The 25,191-nt window shown below is 38.3% G+C and overlaps 1 protein-coding gene across 1 annotated transcript in view; it reads right to left on the bottom strand.

Annotated features, from left to right (window-relative positions):
- Nucleotides 1-1,431: 1,431 nt before the first annotated feature.
- The window catches only part of LOC104079287 (ras-related protein Rab-3C-like), a gene marked incomplete at both ends in the record, with an annotated part of 49,547 nt that continues 25,787 nt past the window's right edge, over nucleotides 1,432-25,191 (bottom strand). The window contains one exon of the mRNA XM_009581276.1: nucleotides 1,432-1,556. Within this exon, the coding sequence (XP_009579571.1) occupies nucleotides 1,432-1,556 (125 nt within the window). The remainder of the gene's footprint in view (nucleotides 1,557-25,191) is intronic.

The raw sequence follows: 25,191 nt of genomic DNA, 5'->3' as shown, positions 1-25,191 counted from the left end.
CAGTTTTAGAAACTCAGTTCTTCACAAATGTTGGCAATTTTTCTGGACATAACCTGCTGTTAAATCTTTTCTGTCACCTTTCAAGGACTAATTCATGGTCATTTTTAATGTATACTTTTGAGGTATGCTTTTACACACATGTAATGCTTACTTAGATGTGACAGGAAGATATATTATTCTGATGAAATTATTTACCAGGATAAGCAATTGTACAACTAGAAAAATTATTTAAAAAAATAAGATCAGCGAGCTATGAATATACATAAGTTAAGAACCGCCAGCATGGGATTAGATCCAGCACAGGTGGTGTACTGTGAAATGCCATCATTTCTCTTTGTTTCCCATGCAGTTACTCTTAAAACACCCTTTCCCCTGAACACCTATATAGGAAGAGTGACAAGGAGATCTTAGTCACACACATGTTCACCAGACTGAGCCTTTACCACAGTCAGTTTTAAAAATAATAACAAACCCATGCCCAGTACAGCACAGAAATTGACCTCCAGTGATGCCAGGGTTTGATTTGTGCACCAGCTGAGCATGCTTTCCAGAGATCAGCAAATTTGAAGGAAAAAAACAGGCCGGGTGGTAGTATGATGATGATGCTCTGGAGATTTTCCATTACAATTTGGCCAGTGCCACCTTAAAAACATTTCATGGTATGAAAGGGTATCACTGCTGGGCAGAAACAGAAAGAACAGAGATGTTCACAGCTCCATAATTTTCTATGTGGACAATATTTGCCTCCTAGAGGGAGACTTTATGAAACAGAGGTTCATGTTATTTACACCTATGTAAATGTGCAGTAGATGAACCGTTATCAGTGGGAGTTGGATATTGGTGTCTTTCTGTTTTGGATTATTGGTAATGGAAATCATAACCTAAATGTTCTCAACTTGCAAAAAAGTCTAGTTCATATTTTGAGTTAGCTGTTTCTTCAACCTCTCCTCTCGTCTGCTTGGTTTTTTGTTGATTGTTGGTGTTTTTTAAAATTTTTTCCCTGGCTAGGAGGTATCTGCCTATAGCTATAACTATCTAAAAATATTGTATAATCTTGCTGTTTATCACAAAGGCCATAATGTACTTCCTATCTAAGGAGCAGCATAAAGAATGTTTTATCAGATACGTCTTTAGTCTAAGCCAGCCTCTGAGCCAGCACTGGTCTTGTGGACACTTTTAGATGACAGACGTCACAGTTCTGCATAAGGTCATTCCTGGACACATGTCCATTCTAATGATGTTACAGTATTAGTGATATCAACAAGGGCAGTTCAGACCTCAGATTGCAGAAACAAAAGGGAGGCGGTGTAAGACTATTCCTTTACAGTGAATGTATCACGAATATTTCATTACAAGTACTGTGGCAATTAATGACATTACTTTGTGCATTCTCACAAGCAAACATAAAGCTTTTGTAATTTCTTTTCTTACCAAGTTGCTCTGCTAAATGTTTGCCTCTCTCAGTGAAGATTACCCGTTCATCCTCCATGTCACATTTGTTACCGACCAAAATAACCTGGGCATTATCCCAAGAGTATGTTTTGATTTGAGTTGACCTTAAAAGAGAGACAGAGAGAGAGAGAGAGAGAAGTCAAAGCAAAGCAAATTCCCCTTAAATCAATTTCAAACAGAATTCTAACAAGCCAAAAAAGACAATACTGATTTTGACATCTAGGGTAACACGATTCTGTTTAATTCTGGATTTCAAATAAACTAAGGATTATCTGTCAGGAATTATTATTACAGGAATAATATCAACACAAGTTTTACTTTTGCTTGTTAAAACAAGACAATCTTTCAATATTTTCTCCTGGCATCAACATTCTTCCTATATTTTTAGAAAGAAGTGGTGACACTTTCTCCTACACAATTAAAAAAAGTACTTTCCCATTTTAATGCAAACTTTATAATCTAAAACCAGAGCTTTGAAACAAAATCAATACTTATTGATTTCATTTCTTGTCTTTAACCTTTTAAAATCAGGATCTAAATTTATCAGCAAAACTTCAGAGCCATTCTGTCTTCCTTCTGTTGTTTCTCTCCAGCACGTTGCACTATAGCTCTTTGACCTACCAGGACGACAGCAACATTTACATTGTGCATTAAGCCATGGACAGGGGCTGAGTTTGAACTTTGATTTACCTTCCATTTAAATTATACAAGCCCTAACCATGACTACAGCTGAATTGGAGTATCTGAGGCCTTGAAACACCATGGGACCTTGAGTACTGGTCGTGAAACAGCTTACCCTACAAAGCTCTTTTCTGCGCTTTGAATGTGATGCAGCTAATGGGCAATTTAGGAGCACACTCGTACCACCTCTCAGTTGCTGATACTCAGACCTGCTCTGTAGGAAGAAAAGCTCCACGTTCTGGCTCCAGGCTCAGCCATGAGTGATGCTGCTGGCCACCACCTTCTAACTGACAGCATTACCTGCCCTTGAAGGTAACGCAGGGTGCAGCAAGCTTACTATAAGCACTTACCCTTTGCCTTGGACTTGTGACTATGTCTGGCTTTAGGCTCTGAGTCAAGTGCTTGGTAGGATATTAATACATCTTCTGTCCCCAGATGGTCAATGGAGAGAGAAAAAGATGTAGAGCATCTCTCTCTCTCTCCCCCGCTGCCCCTCCCGAATAATACAGGGTGCTTAGGAAAACTGCACTGAAATAGAAACTAACCTGCCTAACTATACATTTAGGAGAGGGAGCCCTGGAAGGGAATCCTGTTGTGTATCAGGGCTCTGGGTCTCTGTGAGAAAAGATGAAATAGCTTCAAAAATCTGTTTGTGTTTCAAAAATCCTAAGTGTTTTGGAAGCTGGTCTGTGTGGGTGCTAAGTTCACTAGTGACCCCTTGTCATAACAGCCATTATCTCTACATATTCAGATCCTTGTCTGCAAAATATTTCATGCACAAAAAAAATCATGATGTAGTCCGACAACCATTTCTAGTGAAAGACAGAAAATGGATCAAATCTTCCCAGCTGGCTTTGCTTATTACAAGACCAGAGGGATGGACATAGGCAAAACCTGCTACAGCTATCTTTGTCACTCTGGGTCCAATGCCATTGCCCACAGGCCCCCCTGCATGAGTCAAAGCACCTTTTAGCCATGTGTGATCGGTTTGCAGTGCCAGGCAGAGGAATTTAAGGGGAGGGATCGCACTGCCTTTAGGGTTGTTTTACTTCATCAGAATGACCAAAAAGAAGCTCAAGCAAGCGCCAGGCATTTTGTGCTACAGATTGTTCCCTTGGGCCTGCGCTGATCTTTCCTTCAAGAAATGGATACTGTGCTATTTTAAATCTGTTTTATATTAATTTGAGTAGGCGATCATAAGGTACTGTGACCAAAGCAGAGGTCAGACTTCCCTGTACACTTACATTTTACTAAAGATACAATTGCTCAGAAAAAAGGCCACCGTGCATTCATTTTGGCAGAAATGTTCTTTTGGAACCATGCTGAGTTCTTCTGGAATTTGTGGTTAAGCAAAATAGAATTATTATTTTTTTTTTAACCAGAACTACATTTGTCACCATAGCAACTTTGCAAATACTAGTAGCTCAAACGTCAGAGGATGTTAGTCCGTGTAAGGACTCTAAAGGAGCTTAGCTTTGAACAGTTATGAGTTGGGGGTCAGTTTGTTCCCATTTTTTTTAAGACATTTCAAAAGCAAAATATACAGTAAAAATATTAAGCTTTACAGAAGGAATTACTTGCATATTCTGCAAAGGTGAAGTACAAGAAATTGATGAATGAAGAAATACAACCTGGAGAAATATCATCACACCAGTGTAAAGAGAATTCATTGAGCCTTGTTTTGCAGACTTTTGCTCCGAGCCTTACGTGAGTTTCTTTGCTTAAGAATGTAACCCCCTTCATTTTACTGCAGCCAGACATAATTCTTCATTCTATGAACTACGAACCTGTGCATTCAAATGCTTCTCATTACCAAAGCGACTTATTTTATTCTTAGACTTTTTTGTCTGGTTTGCTTATGTCTCATCTTCTAGTTATAAAGAATTTTTTAAGCAAAAATAGAAGAGATCTTGTCCTTGGTAACAATTCCAAAGGCTTATGTTTTGCAAAAGACTGTGGTGCAAAAATACAACTGACTGACTCTGAAAATCAGTCAAATGTATCCCTATCCAACCCCACATCAGTAGGAGCTTGGATTCAAAGAATATAATAGGCTTATCACTGTTATATTTTCTTTCAGACATACATTTCCACTAATGGCTTCTATAGATTTTGATTCCCACAATTCTCCACAAAAGCCAACACACAGGTCATTTAAAAAAGAGATTTTGCTATTCCTTGCATACATGACCTTTCAAATGACCAAGGCTTCTGATTAATCCAAAACACAAACCATTGTCCTTGTAAAGAAGTTTAGCCTCAGGAAGATTGAAGACATGAAAAGGCAAAGCTGATGTTTGCAGTAAGCTGAATACAGCAATTTTTGTTCAGTCTCAATGACCTGGTGTATGTCAATAGTAATTTACCCTGTAAATCTTTTACTTTCTAGTTGTATGGTAGGCAGGCAATCTGCAACATGCTTGAATTTTTATAATGTATAGACACCAGAGGGCAGATTAATGCAGGAGTTCAATGATCCATTACTTTCAGTGATCAACGCAAGACTTTTTCTCCCTGTATTGCAATTCTGCCATATTCCTTCCCAGAAAAGAGCACTTGCTGAATGCTAACTAAAGCAATGCTATTTGCTCTTCTTAAAACTGCTGTGTCTTCCTCTACTGGTTCAAAGTACTGTAAAGTTACATAAATAAATCTCCAAAAGAGTTTTGGACTATTATGACAGAATACTGTCAAAGACAACATGGAGGCTTTTTTCCTTTGTGTGATGGAATGAAATACTCTGAAAAAACACAAAAATCCTACTTTGTTTGAAATGAAACCTAAAGGAAAGGCAAAGTTAAACAGTTCACACTGGCGTACATTCGTATGCACACTGCTTCAGTATTTACGTGCTACCTAGTTCTGCTCCTAGGAAATGCCTTGTAATACTTGTTAGTTCACAAAATATTATTCTGAAAATATTGCTTTTTAGTTCAATAGAGCATAATGAGATTTTGTATTGCTGCCACTTCTAACACTGTCATTTACTAAAGGAGAGAATAAAACCAGTGTTGCCTAGGCAAAGCTATCCACTGTCACCTCATCTCTCGTGAGCACACAGGTTTCAAATGGTGAACACACCATTAAAAAGACCAAAGACTCTATTATCATGCACTATCCCCCTCCAAATCTGCCAAAAAAATTAAATGCCAGTTCTGGTTATAACCAAGCATAGTGAAATGCACCTTCATGACAGAGAGGAAGCAGTAGGTGAAAGGTCTATGTTGCAGCACATTCTCTTTTGGGAAAAGATCAGGTACAAACTTAAAGGGCTAGATCTGTTTTCAGGTAAGACTCTGCTTGAGGTCTATAAAAGAATCAGTTTCATAAAGAACTTGGTTCTAGCAGTAAGACTGAAACCAACCATGAAAGAACAAAAGAAGCAGGAGACTAACCTTTGTGCAACAGTGTGACCCTGCACCTCTGAACATGTAAGAGCTTCAGATAATTGTCCAGGCCACAATGGTGGTGTGTCTGTGTGTGCTCGTGTGGGCAGCTGACAAGGAGTATTGCACAGCACAATACAGTGGGGTTCAGAAATACACAGCCCCATCTCAGCTGAGATAGCCGAGATGCTGGAAGCCAAGGTAGCTAGCACTATGGGAGCACTGCTGTGATGTTGTGCAAACTAGCTTGTTCAGACTTAACTTGGCTATGCCTGGGTAACACTGTATTGTACCCTGGAGAAATTGCTACAGAAGCCAAACCTGCCTCTTGTTGTACTCTGTACATTTCAGGTTGCACCCAGTGATTGGCGTATGTTAGGGTTCACTCTGAATATATCTCCAGAGGATCACTTTTTACTAACTCATATATGTCCAGAACAAACATCAGTCTAATCTGGAATAGTCTCTAGTATATTCCCACCCACAGACAGCAAGGATAGCAAACAAATATATTCAATAAAGATATGCCCATATAGTAACTATATTGGGAACATGAACTTTTAGAGACAGCCACAATCTACGCAACACTGTTTGGACCTAGAGTCCTCCAAGGATGCCTGCCATCCCTAGAGGGGCTGCTTTCTATGGGCTTTTTAGATGAATTATGTAGTAAGTTACATGCACTGAGAGCAGAGAAGCACGCTAATGAAAATGCTCCAGAGGGGGCCATGTATAATATTTATTCCAGCAAGTTCAGGGAACATGTTGTACTTCTGACATTCTGGTTTCAGAAAGGAGTACGCAAATAACCGGGGTGCATCATCTTGCCAGGAAAACAAATAAAAAAAAACAAAGCAAAAAAAAAAACCCAACCCAAAACCGAATTAACAAAACCTCTATCAAAACCTTTTTATTTTTTGAAGTTACTGTTATGTTGAGTTCACTGATAGATCCTTAAAATTCTCCCATCTCTGTCTATAGCATGGTGCCTCCAAAACCCATTAGCTGAACTACTAGGGGTGCAGTGTAGTGATGGGATCTGGGGGGGGAGTCCAAGTTATCTATTCTAAAACTTTCTCAGTTTATTTAAGTATTTGGTGAGGGGGAGTGTCAGAGAAGCAGCTATGAGTTTGGAGGTGTATCCAAAAGCATTCAGCACCCCCACTTGAACTTCCTTCCTTTATTTGCAAGTGACCGTGCCAAATGCCTGGCTACCTCTGAGCAGGAAGGCTTGCTTTCCAATATTTTCAGGAGACATAATTTTCCTTCTGTAATTGAGGCAATGGAGGGTATCTTCCCCGCGTTCCAGTCTCCATCCTATGGTGTGGAAATGTATGGCACAGCCCTTTCCAACCCCTGACACAGATTGGGATGGTAAGGGGAAGCTCTGCCATTCCCATCTTTTCAGGAGATGGGATTGTGTCAGGAGCCCCTTCCCACCCTCCTTGTCTGTGAGGAGCTGCTGGCACTCTCCCCATGAAAGCCGTCTTTTCCACAGGGTGAGTCTGAGGTCTCCCTCATACTTCCAAGTGTGTACCATATGCTCTATTCCTTTCCCCATACCCTCCTTTATGTCTCCTAAACCCTTATTATTCCCAGCAATCCTGATAGGTTATTCCTTAGAAATGCCCTTGTATGTTGGAGTTTTCCCATCTCCTCTCTCTATCCCACTCATCTTGGGGAATATGATGGAGATGGGGCCTAGATCGGATTACTCTATACAGCACGTTAAATGATTGCAATGCTCAGTCTTGATGGCCATTTGGAAGCTGGCTCTGTACCAGCTGCTCTGCACTTGACGCTCAGACCCTGCTGCAGGGAGGGCAGGGAGAGAGGTGGCCTCAGGCTTTCCATCTGTTCTTCAGTAAATAATCCATTGTTAGTGGGAGACGAGCCATCCAAAACATATAAATCTACCAACCAAAAATCCCAACTCAGCTTTCTGATTGGGATTTTGAAGACAGTGCCGAAGTTAAAAATTTGAAGCACTCTGAGCAAAAACAAGACAGAAGATCCTGCAGTACTTGAAAACTAGACTTTTTGTGGCCATGGTTACTGGCATAGTAGGAATATACTAGAAATAATTAGTAATAACATCAGGAATAATAAAAAGAAGATCCTAACATTTGCCAGATTTTAGTTGAACTGATGAGCAGGTGGGGGGATACACAGCCCCAAGAAACAGAACTAGCTTTGAGAAACATCTTGGGATCTTTCCTCCCTTACTGATGAGGAAGATCCGGATATTTGCAACTTTTAAACCCAGGCTATTGCTACTCATTTCGTCATTCTGACATGCTCCAGCTGAGGGCCATAAAGCTAAATGATTATGGCTAATACAAATTTTTTACCTCTTGCATTCATTAATCCCGTTACAATTATTGAAGCAATTATTGAAAACTAAGAAAAGCAATCAATAAAGGAAATAATTATCAAAATAGAAAGCTGAGGTAGATGAACCTGTGACAGGAATGGGGAAATTGCACCTCAATCCTTCTCATCGAGGATTTAAATCTAGTGGACATCCTAGCATCTCCACTTCTATTTAAAATAGATGACTGAATTTGTGATGCTTATTTTCAGTCATGGTACCAGCACCTGCTGACTGCAAGTGCTTATTAACATGTGATAGAGAATAGGCTAAGATGTGCCAGCAACATGGGAGTATTGAACATGGATGGAGGGGTGCAAAGAAAGGGAAAAGATGAACTAAATAAATTTCTTCCATCCTCAGTATCACAAAGCAGCAAGGGAAAAAGATCTGGGGAGAAGTGGATGTAATAGCAAAAGTGGGATATACCAACCCCTTTACTCTTGCAACAGACCGGGGTATATTAATATGGGCCAGGACTGACTGTATTTGATGGCTCAGTTATTGTTTATACAATATTCTGTTTTCTGTCTGGGTTGAAAGGCAAATGAATGAAAAATGCCTTTTGTGAAATAAGCTGATATTGAAGAAACCAGAATACCAATGACTCATGACTTCCTTCTGACAGGCTTTATCTTCCTTGTGCAGAGCCAAAGAGTGCACACCATGCAATGGAAGGCTACACGTTTAACCTTCCCTTGGAGGAAGATAAATCGATGATGCAGAAGCTGCATGACAGATGTGACACTAACAAATTTCTCGTTCATTTTCAGCCAGAAGGCTAGTCAAAATGCACATTACCCAGAGCATCACAGGTTTTCATTGTTCTAATAGGAAATGCATCTACTTTAAGGAAAATAAATTTAGCTTTGCCAGTGAATGAAACACAAAAGCTTCCTTAACAGAAGACTCCACTCCAAGTTTCTGAGGCCATAACTTCATTTTAGAACACCACGTGCCACATTTCAGTTTTGACAGGTTATAAAGATAATCAAAATGAATCCAGTTCTTTTGGAGGGTAAAACTGAGCTAATCTTTAATATATACATTTTTATAACATTATGTAAGCAAATGTGACATTTCATTTTGCAAAAAGTTTAGTTACTCAAAAAAAAAAAAAAAGAAAAAAAAGAAAAAGGAGAGAACAGGTAAAGATGTAAGAGCTGATATTCTCTGTGTGTTGTTGACATTTATTCTTACGTAAATATCTTAGTGATAATCCATTACCATAATTGTAATGAGGAAGTATATGCTTGTTCAATAATGTCCACTCTGGGTCTGCATTTAACACAATGCAGTAAGAATTGACATGGCATTGATAACTATGTAATGGTATCTGTGTGGTACCTAAGATGGGAGGTAGGCATCATAGAGATTCATCAATCAGAATTTTCTTTCTTTCTAATCAACTATTTCTATCTGTTCCTACATTGCACACAGGAGTGCCTTCCCATCCAGAATCCTCTGCTAAATACTTTATTGAATTACATTCCATTTTTAATGTAATATACAAATAATTTTCTTAATAAACCATGAATTAGGTTTGGTGCCTTTTCTGTACAGTGTTGTTTCAAGTAAGAGTACCAAGTGTTTGTTGTTGTCAGAAGATGATGTCGGACACTAAAATGCAAATCCACTGGATAATGGTATATGGTATCAAATTAATATAATGTGGGCAAAAGACATTCATGTTCAAACTGTAATTCTTATGTATGTCCCTTTACTCAGAGTTACAATGAAAGACCAGAAGCCTGAAAGGCATACTTAATTTGTATTAATTAGGTTGCAGATGTCCTTAATTTTTGCAAGTTCGGCACAATCACTGCATCCTGCTTTCTTCACAATTATGCAGTTACTATATTAAAAAAAAAAAAAAGTAAAAAGAAGGTAAAAAAAAAAGTTAAAAAAATAAAACAAAGTTAAAACAAAGTTAAAACAAAGTTAAAACAAAGTTAAAACAAAGTTAAAACAAAGTTAAAACAAAGTTAAAACAAAGTTAAAACAAAGTTAAAACAAAGTTAAAACAAAGTTAAAACAAAGTTAAAACAAAGTTAAAACAAAGTTAAAACAAAGTTAAAACAAAGTTAAAACAAAGTTAAAACAAAGTTAAAACAAAGTTAAAACAAAGTTAAAACAAAGTTAAAACAAAGTTAAAACAAAGTTAAAACAAAGTTAAAACAAAGTTAAAACAAAGTTAAAACAAAGTTAAAACAAAGTTAAAACAAAGTTAAAACAAAGTTAAAACAAAGTTAAAACAAAGTTAAAACAAAGTTAAAACAAAAGTAAAAAGACTGTGTTCTAAGTTAGTACTATACTCCATACCCCTCCTCCCCAGTACCTCTTACAAGAGCTCTAATGGCTGTCTTTTTAGAAAAGCCCAACAGGTGAGGTGTTTTCCTGTACCTGCACAACCAGCACACGGAAGCTCTTAAACAGCTGGCAGTAAGTCTAAGAACAGCCTTAGGCAGAGTAAGGTCCCAACACACAATATGTCACCCTGACACTGCACACCCTGGAGGCTTTTTTGTCATGGAGGCAGGTGACAGAGTACTCCGATGGAAGCTTCTGACCTACTCCTAGGCAAGGTGGACTTTGGCTGAAGTTGTGCAGAATTAATAAAGGACAGTAAATTCCCTATCAAAGTCAACTGTATTTCTTTCCTTTTCTGATATTGTGTTGTATATACTTCTTTTCCACACTTTCTGCTTAGAAAAGTTGAACAGATATTTATACAGACAGTGGAGAAGAGACAACAAATACTGTGTTAGACGTGAAGGGCAGAGAGATCTTCCAACCTACTTCCTTGTATTTTGGGTCATGACAAAACAATGTAAAATACATTTCAGTATTTCATTCTTATTCACAGGAATACAAAACCCTCTCCTACAACAAGGTTTACTTATGAGCAGACCAACTAATATAACACATTTTTCACAGTGGGACACAGTAACGACACATGTTAATGAAGAGTTTTTATGTCATGTATAATGCCGCAAGCTGTGTCATACTGTGGGAAGTGATTTAGCAACTCACCACACAGACAAAAGACTGTACATTTTAATTTTCCCCCCACGGAGAAACCCACCGGTAAATTATCATCCTTCAAAGCTACTACTACACATGCACACTGCACACAATCATCAAAAGTTAAGGTTTGAAAGGAGACGGAAAAAAGTATTTACAGGAAAATAATACTCATTGAAACAATAAAAGGCAAAATACAGTCTGCACTTGCACATCTTTTGACTATCCCCATGGTTTCATGTTCCAGCTGCTTCCAAATAAATGATCCTGTTAATCACCAGTTTATGCTGATTGCACAGAACTCTGAGTAATGACCCTAATCAATACAGCTGATCCTAACTCTGGTATTTGAAAAACATAGCTGTGAAATTAGGGAGTACTGAAGTCATTTACTAAAGCAACTAAGCATCTCTTTGAGTATATTACTCTTCTAAGTAAATAAGCAATTTGCTGTCCCTTAAAAATAGGTTTTTTGCTTACCATTTTGTACTCTCATATATATATATATCACGAAACAGATAGAGACATGTATGTATGCGTCCTCATATTTGCTGTTTTTCTTCCTCATAATGATGTGCTTTTGATAATTGGGGGGGAAAAAAAAAAGTTAAGCAAGCAATACTGATGCTGAGCAAGTCCTTTTGGTCCTACATGCTCATATCGAATACTTTCCTCTTCACTTCACCAGCAATGGTCCCTTAATGCTGGACTGCACTACTCTGCCGAAGAGCCTCTCTTGCACTTCTGGAGTTATCTATTAGCCTCTCACCTTCAGCCCCAGTGAGCATCTGCACAGCAATGGCATTCTGGAAGTAGCAAAGTTTTTACAGGCACAGTCAAGTTCTTTTGGTTTGTAACAACGCTGAGAGTTCTGTAGCCATAATTTAGCTGGGTCACACAGAGTTATTTATTTATCCTTCTTCTCTTTGAAATAGCAAATCCAGATTCATATTTGCAATATGTATGGCAAGTATCTGGCAACAAGATGTTCCTGTTTTAGGGAAATTCTCATTAAACAATTCTCTGGAATTCTGGATTGACTGTGACTTTTTACTGTCATATGTCATTATGTAATTCATTGCATATTCATGGCTATTAATCCATTTCTCCCACTTCTCAAATTCACTGGTTTGGATTTTATTTCCTCTATTGCTTTAGCCTTAATTTTTCAAGTTTAAATGAATTCTGCTATTGCTTCTCTTATATCTAATCTTGTTAGATCATTTTGGGTTATTTTTCTCATTTGGTATTTTGCACAAACTCTTTCATAAACAACTCAGTCTTATATGCACATAAATTTTGTTCTGAAGTGCCTGTGTTCATGTTTTAACGAAGGGGTTAAAACAATCAGACCTAATTTTAATCACTGAAAAAGCTTACTAGGTCATTGAAGCCACCTGTGATAAATTATCATGGACTATCCTTGTTAAGGATTCATCCAGCTTGCAAGCCATGTGTCAAGGCTATCATGTGAGTCATTTTACTTCTTGTTGATAAGACAGACAGCATTGTTTTACTAAAACATCAAGGATATGTTACTTATGTAATAGTACATTTTATACCAGAACTGGTATAAATCCTTTCAGCATTTTGTCTTTAGTTTCTTATCTTGTTATCTTCTGGAAGCAGAGCAAAGGAAACATTCAGAACTATACTTGAACCCTAGGCATAAAAACGTGATTCCACCATTGTGTCTTTGCACCAATACCTAACGTCCCTATGTGGCTGTACGCTTGCAAGCACAAGAGATTTGAGGTCTTAAATTTTGAGTCAGACTACATGTGGCCTGGTTTTCATCTGAACACTTGGGCTTCTGCCTTTTTTCACAGACACCTGAAACTGGACTGCCAAAATGGCAACTACCTTAATCTCACTGTTAACTGATACTGGTTAATCAGATGAATATGAGTTACATAATTGTACCTTTTTTTTTCCCTTTGAGGTCCTGACAGTAAATTTTGAATTAGTCTGGTCACACTTTGCTTTTGGGATACTGCTGATCAAAATTCATTTTGTGAGGGCTGCCAGGAGCCAAAGACAACAGTAAAACCCATTTCACTGTCTACATCCTGCCTGGCACAGGGTGGCAGGATTGTCTTGCTGACTCACCCTGCAAGCAAGTAAACTGCACATTTATTTCTGCTCACTCACAGAGGATGACGGGAGGCATTAGACTTTAGATTTTATTTCTAGGATTAAAAATAAAGCAAGAAAAAACATTGCAAAAAATGAAAAAGCTGCTTATTCATTCAGAATGTCGGTAGTGGTGCTACCTGATTCACAAATCAAAAGACATATATTTATATATATACACATACACGCGTATATGTATATATATTTACGTGTGTATATATATACATATATATATTTGCCTCTTAAACCCTAGCTATTCTATATTTGAATTTTTTTCTCCATCACAATTTTTAAAACAAAAGTATAATGCTTGGCCCTGACCCCAGTAGCCAGATTTAAAAGGAAATCCTGAGTATGGTGGAAGCTGTCAGCAACATATGTAGGCATGAATACAATTTTTTAGTAAAAAATTTGGAGATTAGATTTAAAACTTTCCAACACTTTTGAAAACGAAACACACTGGCATTTCAATATGATATGGCCTAACCTTTCCTAGGGTTCGTGTTGAACTTTCATAAATTAAAGTTTATCTTACTCTGCCTGTGAGCACTTTTAAACATACTGTTTGAACCATGTTAGCTAACACATTTTTAAGGTTACAGCTTCTCTCTGGTAATAAAAAAAGAAGTGTTTAATATTGTCTTATTGACACTTCGTCACCGACTTCAGTGGGTAGAGATCCCTCTTGGAGGACATAACTGTGTGCATTAAACAGGTGCTTGGGCAGACAGTAATCTTTGGATGGAAAGCTTCTAAGGGCAAGCATCACAAAATCAAAAGTTCATCAGTGAAATTGTTCTGTATCCCCAGAGCAGTAAAGTGAAGTAATGCACTGCAAAATCAAGAGAATAAAACATTTGCTATGCACTGTTCCAGAAATGAAAGCCTACAATTGCAAACAAGTAAGTGTGAATGAATGAGTTGGACAGCAGGTCTTTATAAGGCATGGAGTAGAGGAAATGACTGCACTTTACCAGAAAGTGTTTCCAGTGTGGACATAACTATATCAACAAAACAGTATTTTGCCCTGGAATGTAATAAACTATCATGCCCTGCCAACTCTGATCCTGTAGCAAATCCAAATAAAGCAATAAAACTTTTGCCCGTATAACCACATCTCTATTAGACGTTTCTGCTGGCAGAGCTAGACAGGTTAAGAGTCACAACTCTTCACAGCTCTGACACAGATGGGGTGGCAGAGATCTTTTTGGGTGCAATTCATCTGGTCTATTCTAGACAACTGCTTTAGAATGAGGTAAGTAATGAGCGAAAAGTGTCTGTTTCTTGCCTTTGACTAGAAGGGATTCTCATGCATTTAATTTGGATACGGATGTCTGCAATGTATCAGCTAAATTTATTCTGAGGAGTCTCACCCACAGCTTTGGATGTTGTCAAGGTCTCCAGGGTTACAGAACTAACTAATAGACTACAAGATTTGTCTACAGAATAACAGTAGCAGGTGAAGGTTCCCTGTACACCTCTGCTTTACAGATATAAACTAGCAAACATCCAAGCAGACTTATCTCATACCAGAGAAAGATTGCTGCAGAGCTATAACACTCAGGAGATAGTTTAGCTAATGAAGTTATATAAGCTTTGTTGTTATGAAACATTTCTAGCCAAGGCTGATTCCCTAAGGCATGTTCACTACCTGTAACTCAAGAAGGAAAACCACAGGACTTAGCAGACTACAAGGACAGCTGTATACACCTGTGTGTGTATTGCAGAACTGCAGAAGGATTACAGTCTGGGGCAAGACGGCACCATCTCCCGCCATCCAGCTTCCTTTCCCCCTTTCATTTACAGTCTCCACCTTCTGATCTCTTTCTCAGAAGGAGCAGAGGGCCTCTCCTCTTTCATCTCTGCTGTGGACAGAGTATTATTCTCCTCATATTCCTTTACACGGTTTCAGTCTAAACCAAGCATCTCTAGGGTAAGTGGGAAAAAAAAACCTGACGGGTAGACATGAAGAATTCTGTGGAGGTCTGGGCACATTTCCTAGGCTGAGCAGAGGAGAAATGCCAACGCTCCTTTGTCATGTGGAAATCCTATGGATATCATCCTGACCCTGGACCAAGTTGCAGGCCCAGCTTTGCCTTTTCCCCATCCTTAGAGATGTGTGGAAGCCCCAGCCTGGAGACAGAAGGACAGTGGGTGCAGGGACCTGTATTTCCCACAGACCAAGTGCTAGTAGGGACTCTAACTTAGTTAAGAAAAAAGTGGATCACTTACAATCAGTAAGAAATCCTTGTGAGAATCCTAAATGCTGCAGCAATTAGCGCCGTATGAACCATTTAACTATTTATGTCCAGAATAAGATGTAAAATAAGCACTAAACACACTCAAATGTAATCACATGTATTCAAAGAGAAGGCAAACTCTGTCTTTCTTTTGCAAACCCAAGAACTACCCAACTGCCACAAAACAGATCTGGGGGAAAAAAAAAAAAAAAAAATAGAAAAAGGAACAGAATACACCAAGGTTAACAAACCTAATTTCTTCCCTTGAGTTTAGTTCAGCTGTATCAAGTCTGTGACCACTACTCAAGATGCGTTGACTCTACTGTTTCTGAAGCTTCAATTTGCTATGCAGAATCTCAGCATTCATTTTCTCAAAAAGGTAAAACTTCAGTGATTTTGACTGTTAAAACTCCTGACAACAGAAGGCAAAAGCAATGCTACTGATTGTATATGCAGGGAATCAGAAGCCCAAATGCTACTAACAGCCTCACTCACCGCTGCTGGATGTAACTCAGGAAGGCCTATTAGAAAGTCCACGGGGAGGAGAATTCCTCATTTGACCATGTGTCTGTGAATGGCACCACGTTGGACTGTGAGTGTATTTGGAGGATAACCATGTGTTTTCCTATGCTGATCAGCAGAGCTAAGAAAGATGAAAAGGGAGGAGTGATGTATCTGAAAAGCCTGATGGTATAACCACCAGGTCCCACAACAAAGAGAGGCTATGGCTGTCTTCATCTAGGAAAATTCCTGGATTTCACTGTAGCTAAATTCTGCATAGCAACATTTGAAAGTGAGGTCTCTGTTGTTCATAGCTGAATGGGAGATTACAGCAAACCTGATTTCATTTATACATGCCTTTATCAGCATCTGATGGTACTAGAGCATGAAATCACTGGATATAAAGCCTTTACACCTCTGAAACTTCAGCCCTCATTGTCTTCTTAGCAATGTGTGCTGCTCTGAGCTCATTTAACCCTATAGGCATGGAGGCTGCAGGTCAGAGTCCCAAAATGAGTTTAAGTGCTTAGTTCCTAGCTCTGCCAAATCCTACTGTGGTCTGAGTGTTGATCCTTCTTTTCAAGATTTGCCCAAGACAGCTAAAAGGTCATCTCCACATTGTTAACTAATACGAGGACTTTATTGATAGCTCTGCTCACAGACACAAAGTGTCCTCTGTAAGTAGGCTTTTGTACTGTGGATTGTGGAACTGCCAGTGGGACCCATCAAGTGGTAAAGAGAAGGTCAGCGGTACTCTACTAACAGAAAAAAAGAAGAAATTTCAAGCAGGTGGTTCAGTCTCATCAGGGCTTGCGTTCAAAGACACAAACAATGACTACCTCTCAGATAGACAGTCCATAAAAACGAATGCATGCAATGCAAGGCCATCTTGAAGCACAGATGTGGGAGGTTTGGGAGGGGAAGCAGAAAGAACTGCAATGCAACTGAACTGCTCTCCTTTCTTGAGGGCCACAGAGCCCCTGGGGAACAGGCACGGAGCTTGCAGAGAAACAGGGCTTGTGTCATGGACCTACTGCTTCCCATGGCAAACCCATGACCTCCAGGTGAGCACCAATAGCTTCAGTCTTCCACACAGAAATAGAGAAGAGAATTTGAACAACAAGGTTTAAATCTATATTCTCTTTTCCCGTTTGTCACAGCAGTGCTAAATAGATCAATCATTTCATAAACAAATTTTAACTTCCACCTTCTGGACGTCTGGCAGGGAACTGACTTAGAATGGAAGAGAGGATGTGACTGAGAAAGAAATTATGAGTTATCTGAAACCCGTCCAGTTAAGTAAAGTGGGGTATTCATGAACAGATGCTAAGGGATAATCAAGTACTTTTTCTAACATTTGTGGCAGATAATCTCTGAAGGCTGAAGTGCCACACTGTCCTTAAACAATTTAGAATAAGAAGGTAAATCAGATAAAAAATAGAGACCACAGAAAGGGACACAAAAGGTCCTATTAATTTGTTGTAATATTTATATATGGTATGAGTGAATGAGTCTCAGAGAAAAAACAGATACCCCTAATCTTACTAAAGCCCAGGACAAATATGCCATGTTTTTGTTAATATAATATGATTGCTAAATTAGAAAATCTTTCCCCCCTCTCTTCAATTTTGCCTTGAAGGTTTTTCTAAAATTTTTGCATTAGAAAACCCTCACTGGATTCTAAACAATGGCTGCTTAAAGAGAAACCTGATAAATAACAAGTATTGAACAAAAAGAAACGTTTAAAGGCAGAAGACACCTATAAATGATACAAATCGTTAATATAACCAAAACTCAGTTTGCGGATTCATTTCCCACTTAGTCATGCAGAGCAAAAATAAATATTTAAAAGCAAGATAAATTAAGAACATGCTCTCAGTCACGGTGAAAAAAAAAACTTGAATATAAACAACTCACCTGAAGAGAAGAGATATATGAGAAGGAGGTAGCTGCTACATTGCACACCGAAAAGGAGTTGGGCCTATAGCATATATAAGCAATACGCACAAAGCCATCTTTGGCTGCTTTCAGAAGAGAGGCAGGGGTGCTGCAGGAAGATACCACAGAATCCTTATATGGAAAGAAGACAGTGTGGCACAGCATGCAAAGCAGGATGAATTAAATGTGCTGATTAAATGAACAGCTTGCTTTTTGTACTTCAGTGAAGTTCAAAGCTTTCTGGCCAACCACTTTAAGCATACCTAGCAATCAAATAAATTACTTATGTTATAAAACCCTCATGCAGAGAAACAGTAGGTAATGCAAAATTGATCTCTTTATATGCCTCAGTTCCTCACCTTTGTTCAGGGCTCTAAAAAGAATACGTAATACTTCTAAATGCAGGTATAAATGCTAAAGGCTGGGAGAAGGAAGACACCCTCCACTGCATCTCTGTAGAAAGAAACTGAAGAACATGCCCTCTATCCTGACCCCTGAAAGATGGCGCAAACAGGTTTCCCCAAAATTATACCTCAGGCACGCTGCATGCTCATTCCTTGTGTGCAGTCCTTTAGCTAAGGAATTCGTGGTAAAATAGTCAGTGTTGCCTGCCCTGTTAAGAGTATGTCTCCATTCGGCAGGACACCTGGGCTCTAATCCTGATTGTAGCAGAGTCTTACTGCTGACCACAAATCCACAGCAGGGAGTAAGGTGGCACAGGTGGTCCTGAGGACTCACTGTGAAGAGCAGGAGGTCTAATACGTTTGATTACAGAGATCAAAGGAAAAGTAAACACACCACAACTTTTAATTCTCAGACTGAGGACAAGAGGAAGAGAAGTATTTTTATTTGTAATCTGAAGTATTGCTATATAAATCACTGAGAGATACTAACTGTAGCATCCTAGCAGATTTTGTTTTGGTTTGGTTTGGTTTTTTTAGCAATGTATTTTGTATTTTTCATTTTGTGCTGTAATATTTCAAAGTTGATAACAACGATTTTCAGAGAAAGGACATCTAAAATTTGGAGTCATGCTGTCCTGAGCTTTGAATTCGGGTGTTGAGTTCTACTAAACTAGGTTGGTTGTTGAAGTGCCTCAATATGGATTTATAAGTCTATTTTTAGACTGTCACAGAATGGTTGGAGCTATGCTCTGCTTGATCTCTCATAGATACACTAAATGGATGCAAACACTAAAGCATCCTCTTCCTGAGCTTGCCCACAAGCCATGAGAGGAACTGCAAGCCTCTCATTTTCAGTGCTTCCTAAGGGTCTCCAGCACAGTGTGTGATATTTGGACGTCAGACATCCACATATTTGACCTTATGGTGATCTTGACATGATCTGGCTCATTCTTTCAGTACCAAAGAAAGCAAATGGGAGAAAGCTGCTGTTCTTTCTCTGAAATCCCAGATTACTGCATCTGGTTGGAATACTTCTGTACAAAACCCCTCACATTTTCCCTATTTCATGATGCCACCAAACCTCATCTCTGCCTTGCTGATAACTTCAGCCTGCATGGCCAACATATTTCATTATTCTAATAGTAACCTCCACACATTCTCCCAAGCTGTCCTTTAAAAAAGCAGCATGATGTTATCCCCCTTTAAATCACTGCTGAAAAACAACATGTGTAGTGATGTCTCTGTTTAATGAGTAGCCAGCTGGGATGCTGTGAATGAAGTTATTACACTAATTCTCATTGTTTCACTGATACCCTGTGTTTCTTCATGTTGCCTTATATCTTTATTGCTTATGCTTCTGCTCATGCTTTACTCATACTTTTTTGGTCAGGGATTTTTATTTTTTTATATTCACGTACAGTGATTAACACAATGGTATGCCACATACTCCCTCAAACTTGACAATAACAAAGAGAGCTGCAAACACTGGCGGAAAAATCCACGGACTAAGCCAGACAGTAGGTTAGAGCAAAGCACATGGGATTACAATATAGTACTGGTTTGTAGCTGTCTTGCTCTTGGGGCCAAAATAGAACCAAGTGAGGAAACCAAACCAAGACCTACATGCAGGAGGAAGACATGAGAATTTTATAGACTGATACACATGAAGACCTCTGGCTCCAGGTTGCTTCTACTGTGTTCAGGGAAACAGGACGCTGCATGCATATTTGTAAAAGAAAAAGATATTATACCTGAATAACATAACAAATTTCTCCATCACAGAGAAACAGCTGTGCTAAAGGCTGAATATCAGCTAACTGTGTGCGCTAAGGAAAAAACAAGAATGATATTAAAGGAGCAATGCATCTGTATTTAAAGTTACTAATTATTGCTATAATGACATAATGATGTAGGGTGCTTTACAGGCATCATGAAATAGCCCCCTCCCCCCTCTCCCCCCAATTCATAGCATTCTGAGGCTTTGGTAATAAAATAAAAACAGAACTCTCAACGTTTCTCTTGTACTTTCAAGGATTTTATGTGTAATTCTACAAGGTCAAGGAGAACAACATTTCTTTTGCACAAGAACTATGAAGGAAAAATTGTACTCAGCACAAGTACTCTGAAAAAATGTTTTCTATAAAGCTCAATAATTGTTTTCCTCTTAGTTGTGAACCAGTTGGTTGACATAGTTTATTTGGACTGTTAAAAATTTTGAAACTTAATTTAAGAAGCTCAAGGATTTGGACACATGAACTTCCCGCTGGAGTTTTAGTGTAACAGACTAAACGTGATGTCTCTCAGATATTTACATCAATGGCAATGTATAAGCTTATCTGATGATGAACTATGGCTCTGGGCTGTGAGCTGGTTGCAGTGCAGGTACATGTTTTGTTCTGCTGAGTTGTGTGTAGCAGCAATAATGTGGAGGAAGAGCAGTTACAGATAGGTGAGGCAGAGAAGTAACATCTCAGGCTATTGCACCTGTTTGTGTGGTAAACACAAGTAGCTCAGTATAGTACAAGCACTAAAATATCATCATAGAATAGGAGCTGGCTAAGAGCTACAAGACAAAGAGGGAAAGAAATGTTAATTTGGTGGAAAAAGAGCAGCAATGCCTCTGATTTTTGTGAAACAGTAAAAATAATATTCTGAAAAACAAAGTAAAATGAGAACACATGGACAAATCCATGTTAGATAGTCAGGATGGAAAGATGACTGAAAAATTTCTGCAGGAGTAAAGGAATCTAAATGAATGGACAGGGTAATGGCTGCTAAAATTTAGTGTTGATAAATTTAAAACATGCACATTAGAAGGGATAATCTGTACTACTCATCTTCTCTAATGAAGTCTAAAGTAACTACAATCACTTAGGAAAAACCTCAAGTGTCATTGCAAGCTGCTTAATGAAAACCGGTGCTCAATCTGCTGCAACAGTTAAATAACCAAGCAAAATGTTGGCTGCGTGCACAACATGATTGAGGAGAATACTAAAAAAACACCTTCTTGCCCAAGGTCATTAGCCAAATTTAGGGTTTTGTAGGCAGGGTTTTTTGGGGGTTTTTTTGTTGGTTTATTTATTTTTTCATTTTTGTAGGAGAGTATCACACTGATTTGATGCAGTTTTCTTATATACAAAAAATGTGCTCAAAGCTGAGGTCACAATAGAAATTAAATAGGAGATAGTAATTTTTCTCACAGTTCCCAAACCTCATAAAACCAGCCTCTCCCCCAAAGAAATCCCTGCACAAAGAACTCCTTGCATTTTCTCGGAGGAGCACATTTCATGTTTTTTTCTTTTTCGTTTTTGGCTGTTTCTCTGTCTTCTGCCTTCAAATGTATAGAATAGGCTCCACCTCACTTAACCTGAGACGTTTACAGTGTAAGTGTTCATAACTGCGGGTCAGTCACTGCTGACTCCCTCACTGGAGAGAGAAAGGCAGTTTTCAAGCACAAATCACACAACCCATTTTAGATGTTTGTCTTAGGATGAGACAAATTATGAGACAAAAGTGCCCAATTCTCTGCACTGACTGTAAAGTGAGCCTAAAGTAACTAGCACAGGGCAGATGCTGACATCTTGTCAGGTGAATGCCAGCCTTACAGATCATCAACATCTCATGATCCCAGCTTGATCACAACTTCTTTTTTTTTTTTTTCCAAAATATTGTATATAGAGAGAGAGTAGAAAATTTCAACTTTTTAACTAGTTTTTTCCAAAACAGGAATTTTTACTGGTTCTTCCATTTGTTCTTAATGACATATGGCCATCTTATCAACAGCATAGTTTCACCTGATCTTCATCATAAAAACCAGTAACTCCAATACATAAATTGTTTGCAGAAGCTTGCTTGGAACAAGGTGCTCAGTCCTAGTCACTCTGGCACAGAAACGTAGAAATAAAAACAGCCTTGAGATATAAGCAAGACTTGAGAAAAAGCATACTGTATGATATGGTAATTGGAATTTTTATGTCCTGTGAACTGTCAGTGTCCTATGTACCTAAAACAAATGGTGGCTTCACTTACATTTATTTTTGGTCCAGACAAGTGAATTTATTAGTTTCACTGACAGAAACATGTCATATTCATTTTGCAAAACTGTTCAGTTATTTTTGAAATTTTCAAAAAAGTACTAAAAATTATTCTGTCGTCTTACAGTGGACTGAATAACTGAGTAGGCTACAGCTGCCTGGTACTTGGATGAAAGCCTGTCCTGGGGTTTCAGGTGTCTTAGCTGCAAGCCAGAGTTATGACTAGTTTAGGGCACATGAACACAAGAAGCTGAAAGTCTTCATTCAGCTTGTTGTAACTGATGGATGGAAATAACAAAAAAAGAATCTTTATTTAAGATGTAGCAGATGGAAACCAAAAACCAATAATTTTATGAATTTTATCTGAGAAAAGCATGTAAGACTTACAAAATTGAAGGCCTCAAAAAAGAGTATTTAAAAATAGTTTTTCCAGACCTCAGCCTTTTACATGAAATTAATTCTATTCTTCATGCTCAACATCTAATTTTTCCCATTAAATCCAATAACAATTGCCATACACAAAGTGGAGACGTCTGCTTAGGTACAGCACTGAGTAAATCAAGGCCTTCTGATAAGTATAGATAATAGGGATGCTTTTAACCCTCCCACGGCCAAGTAGTTCTTACAAAAAAACCAAAGCACTGAAAGGACAAGTTTGCAAATAATTGTAGATTAGTAGAACAGTCTGTTTAAAAATCTTTGAATCCATACACAGCAGAAACCTGATATTCTCTGAAGATGTTAGGAAGGAGAGTTTGAACAACTTGTCATGATAAAAGGGCTAGAGGGCATGAAGTTGTCAGTGCCTTCTTCAGCTGCCTCACATAGCTCTCAGGTCAAAGAAACACAACAAAATCCATCCTGCAGGGACTTGTCCAGTGCCAGAATACTTTTAGGATAGTTTACAGCAAATAATTTACATCGTGGGAGAAGGTCCTTCTGATTTAATGTTGGTGTAAGTAGACAAAGCATGCTTTCTTTTTCAGCTTGCCAACCCTTCCCTTTATAAATATTTGTAACAGTGCTGTGCATTTTAAACACATCTGTTTGTATCCTGCCTTACTGTGGCTTGAATTTAGAGTGATTCGAGGCAATCCAAAGCCTTCTCTGCAATTTTCAAACACACTGAGTAGCTTAATAAAATTAACACCTTTGCATATTGATGACTCTCTACTTACGTCTTTGGACCATCGCAGTAACACCACCACTTGTACCATTCCCTGTGAATGCTGGAAATTTTGGTTTTTCATTTGTGTATAAAAATGAAGGATTTGCTCAGACCTCCCTCTTTTTCAGTTTTGACACTACAAGTGATTCTACTAATTATGCAAAGAATTAGGGAACAGACAAATGCATAAATAAAACAGATCTTCTGTAGGAGGACTAAGATATTTTGAAATTAGTATTTTAATGTAACATCTGTGGTCTTTTTTCCAAAATTATTTTTGTTTCGGTTATGGCATTCCTACACAGAGAAACTGGGGAATGTAGAACTGTTAAGTAGGATGAAGAAAGATATGGCACCAACTTCAAGTCTGTCATAACGGGTATGTAAAAGTCTTCCAGCATTTTGGCTGAATTGTCTTTGTTAAATCAGAAATGGATGGAAAGTTATGCAGACCTATAGAGGACTGCTCAGAAGTGTGAGCAACACACACTAGTCAAGGCATTGTTGTCCTCCAAACACCCACCACACATCAGTATTTTACGACATCCCTTGGCAAGAGGCTTTGAAGTCAGTCATCTCAAAGGTTTACGGTTGTGCCAAGAATTTGTGTACAAAGTGTGACCATTTTGTCTAGTCTCAGTCAAAATTCAGTTTTATTACATGCATTTATCCCGTTCATATTTTTCTGTGAAGAATATCTGCTAATATAAAACATAAGATTCGGTGGATAGAGTTGTTTTACAGTAAAAAATACATATTGATTCACAAAATAGCAGAGGAGGTGACTCTCAGTCACTCAGTCAAACAGTTGTTAATTGACCAATCAAATACAGTACAGAGTTCCTCATCCACCCAATTGACATTTGTGTCTCTGAAGACATAAATTTGTCCTTAATTTGGGTAGTGCATGAAGACCATTCTTTGAATAAGTGTGCAGTAAATATGTTTTGGAAGGAAAGATTAAATCTCTCTGAATCTCCTGAAGGACTCTAGGAAGCTTGGTTATAAAAGCTAGCATTTTCCATCAGAAAACTATTTTGTCCCTAAGGAGTAAAATCTAAGACAGAGAATACTCCAGGTGAAAAAATTCCTAACTGGCTGTGTAAGGAAATAATCTACAGAATGTCAGCTGCACACAGAGAGACTGCCCAAGGATGTAGTATCTTTTATTAGGCCAAGTGACAGCTGGGAAAACAGAAAAGCTTTCAGCCACATATATCCTTCTCTAAGTCTTCAGGAAAAAAGCCTAAAATCTTGTCTCTTTATTCCAGCTGTATTAGTTGGTCCAATAAAAACAGATTTTATTTGCATTTGGTTGACTAAGGAATGATTTTGAAAGTTTCCCCATCTAAGGTGGAGAGGAATCTAAAAATGGGGATTCTGGTACAGCTTAATAAAAGTGCTTAGCTCCCCAAAATGTTTTCCAGAGTACTCAAAAAGTAGGAGAATATATTCACACACAGAAACTGCATTTGCGGAAATGCCTTCAAGTGATTGGTGATAAGCAGAAAGGTGTTTCCCATGGAACAAAGCTATGAGTACCTACCTGAATCCTTCTGGTTTGGTAGGAATCTGATTCTTAAAAGGAGCAAGAGTTACGTCTCACACAATTTTGGGAGGGATATAAAAATAAGAAAATTCAAATAAAAAGTTCTATATATGCCTTAGAAATAAGCTGGAAGTAAGGAGAAATACATATCTGCTGACTGAGAGGGGAAGAGTTATGATGGCTTGACGAAGTCCAAGTGTTTGATATTCTGTACTTGATACCTTATTGAGTCTTTAAAATAAAGATTGTTTTTCATGCGTAATGCCAGTTTAATAACAGGAGAGAAATGCACGCCAAAATAGCAAAGATA

Source organism: Fulmarus glacialis, unplaced genomic scaffold (genome assembly GCF_000690835.1).
Source record: "Fulmarus glacialis isolate BGI_N327 unplaced genomic scaffold, ASM69083v1 scaffold35307, whole genome shotgun sequence".
Lineage (NCBI taxonomy): Eukaryota > Metazoa > Chordata > Aves > Procellariiformes > Procellariidae > Fulmarus > Fulmarus glacialis.
Note: the sequence above shows the minus strand (reverse complement) of the source record. Positions and strands in the feature narration are given on the sequence as shown.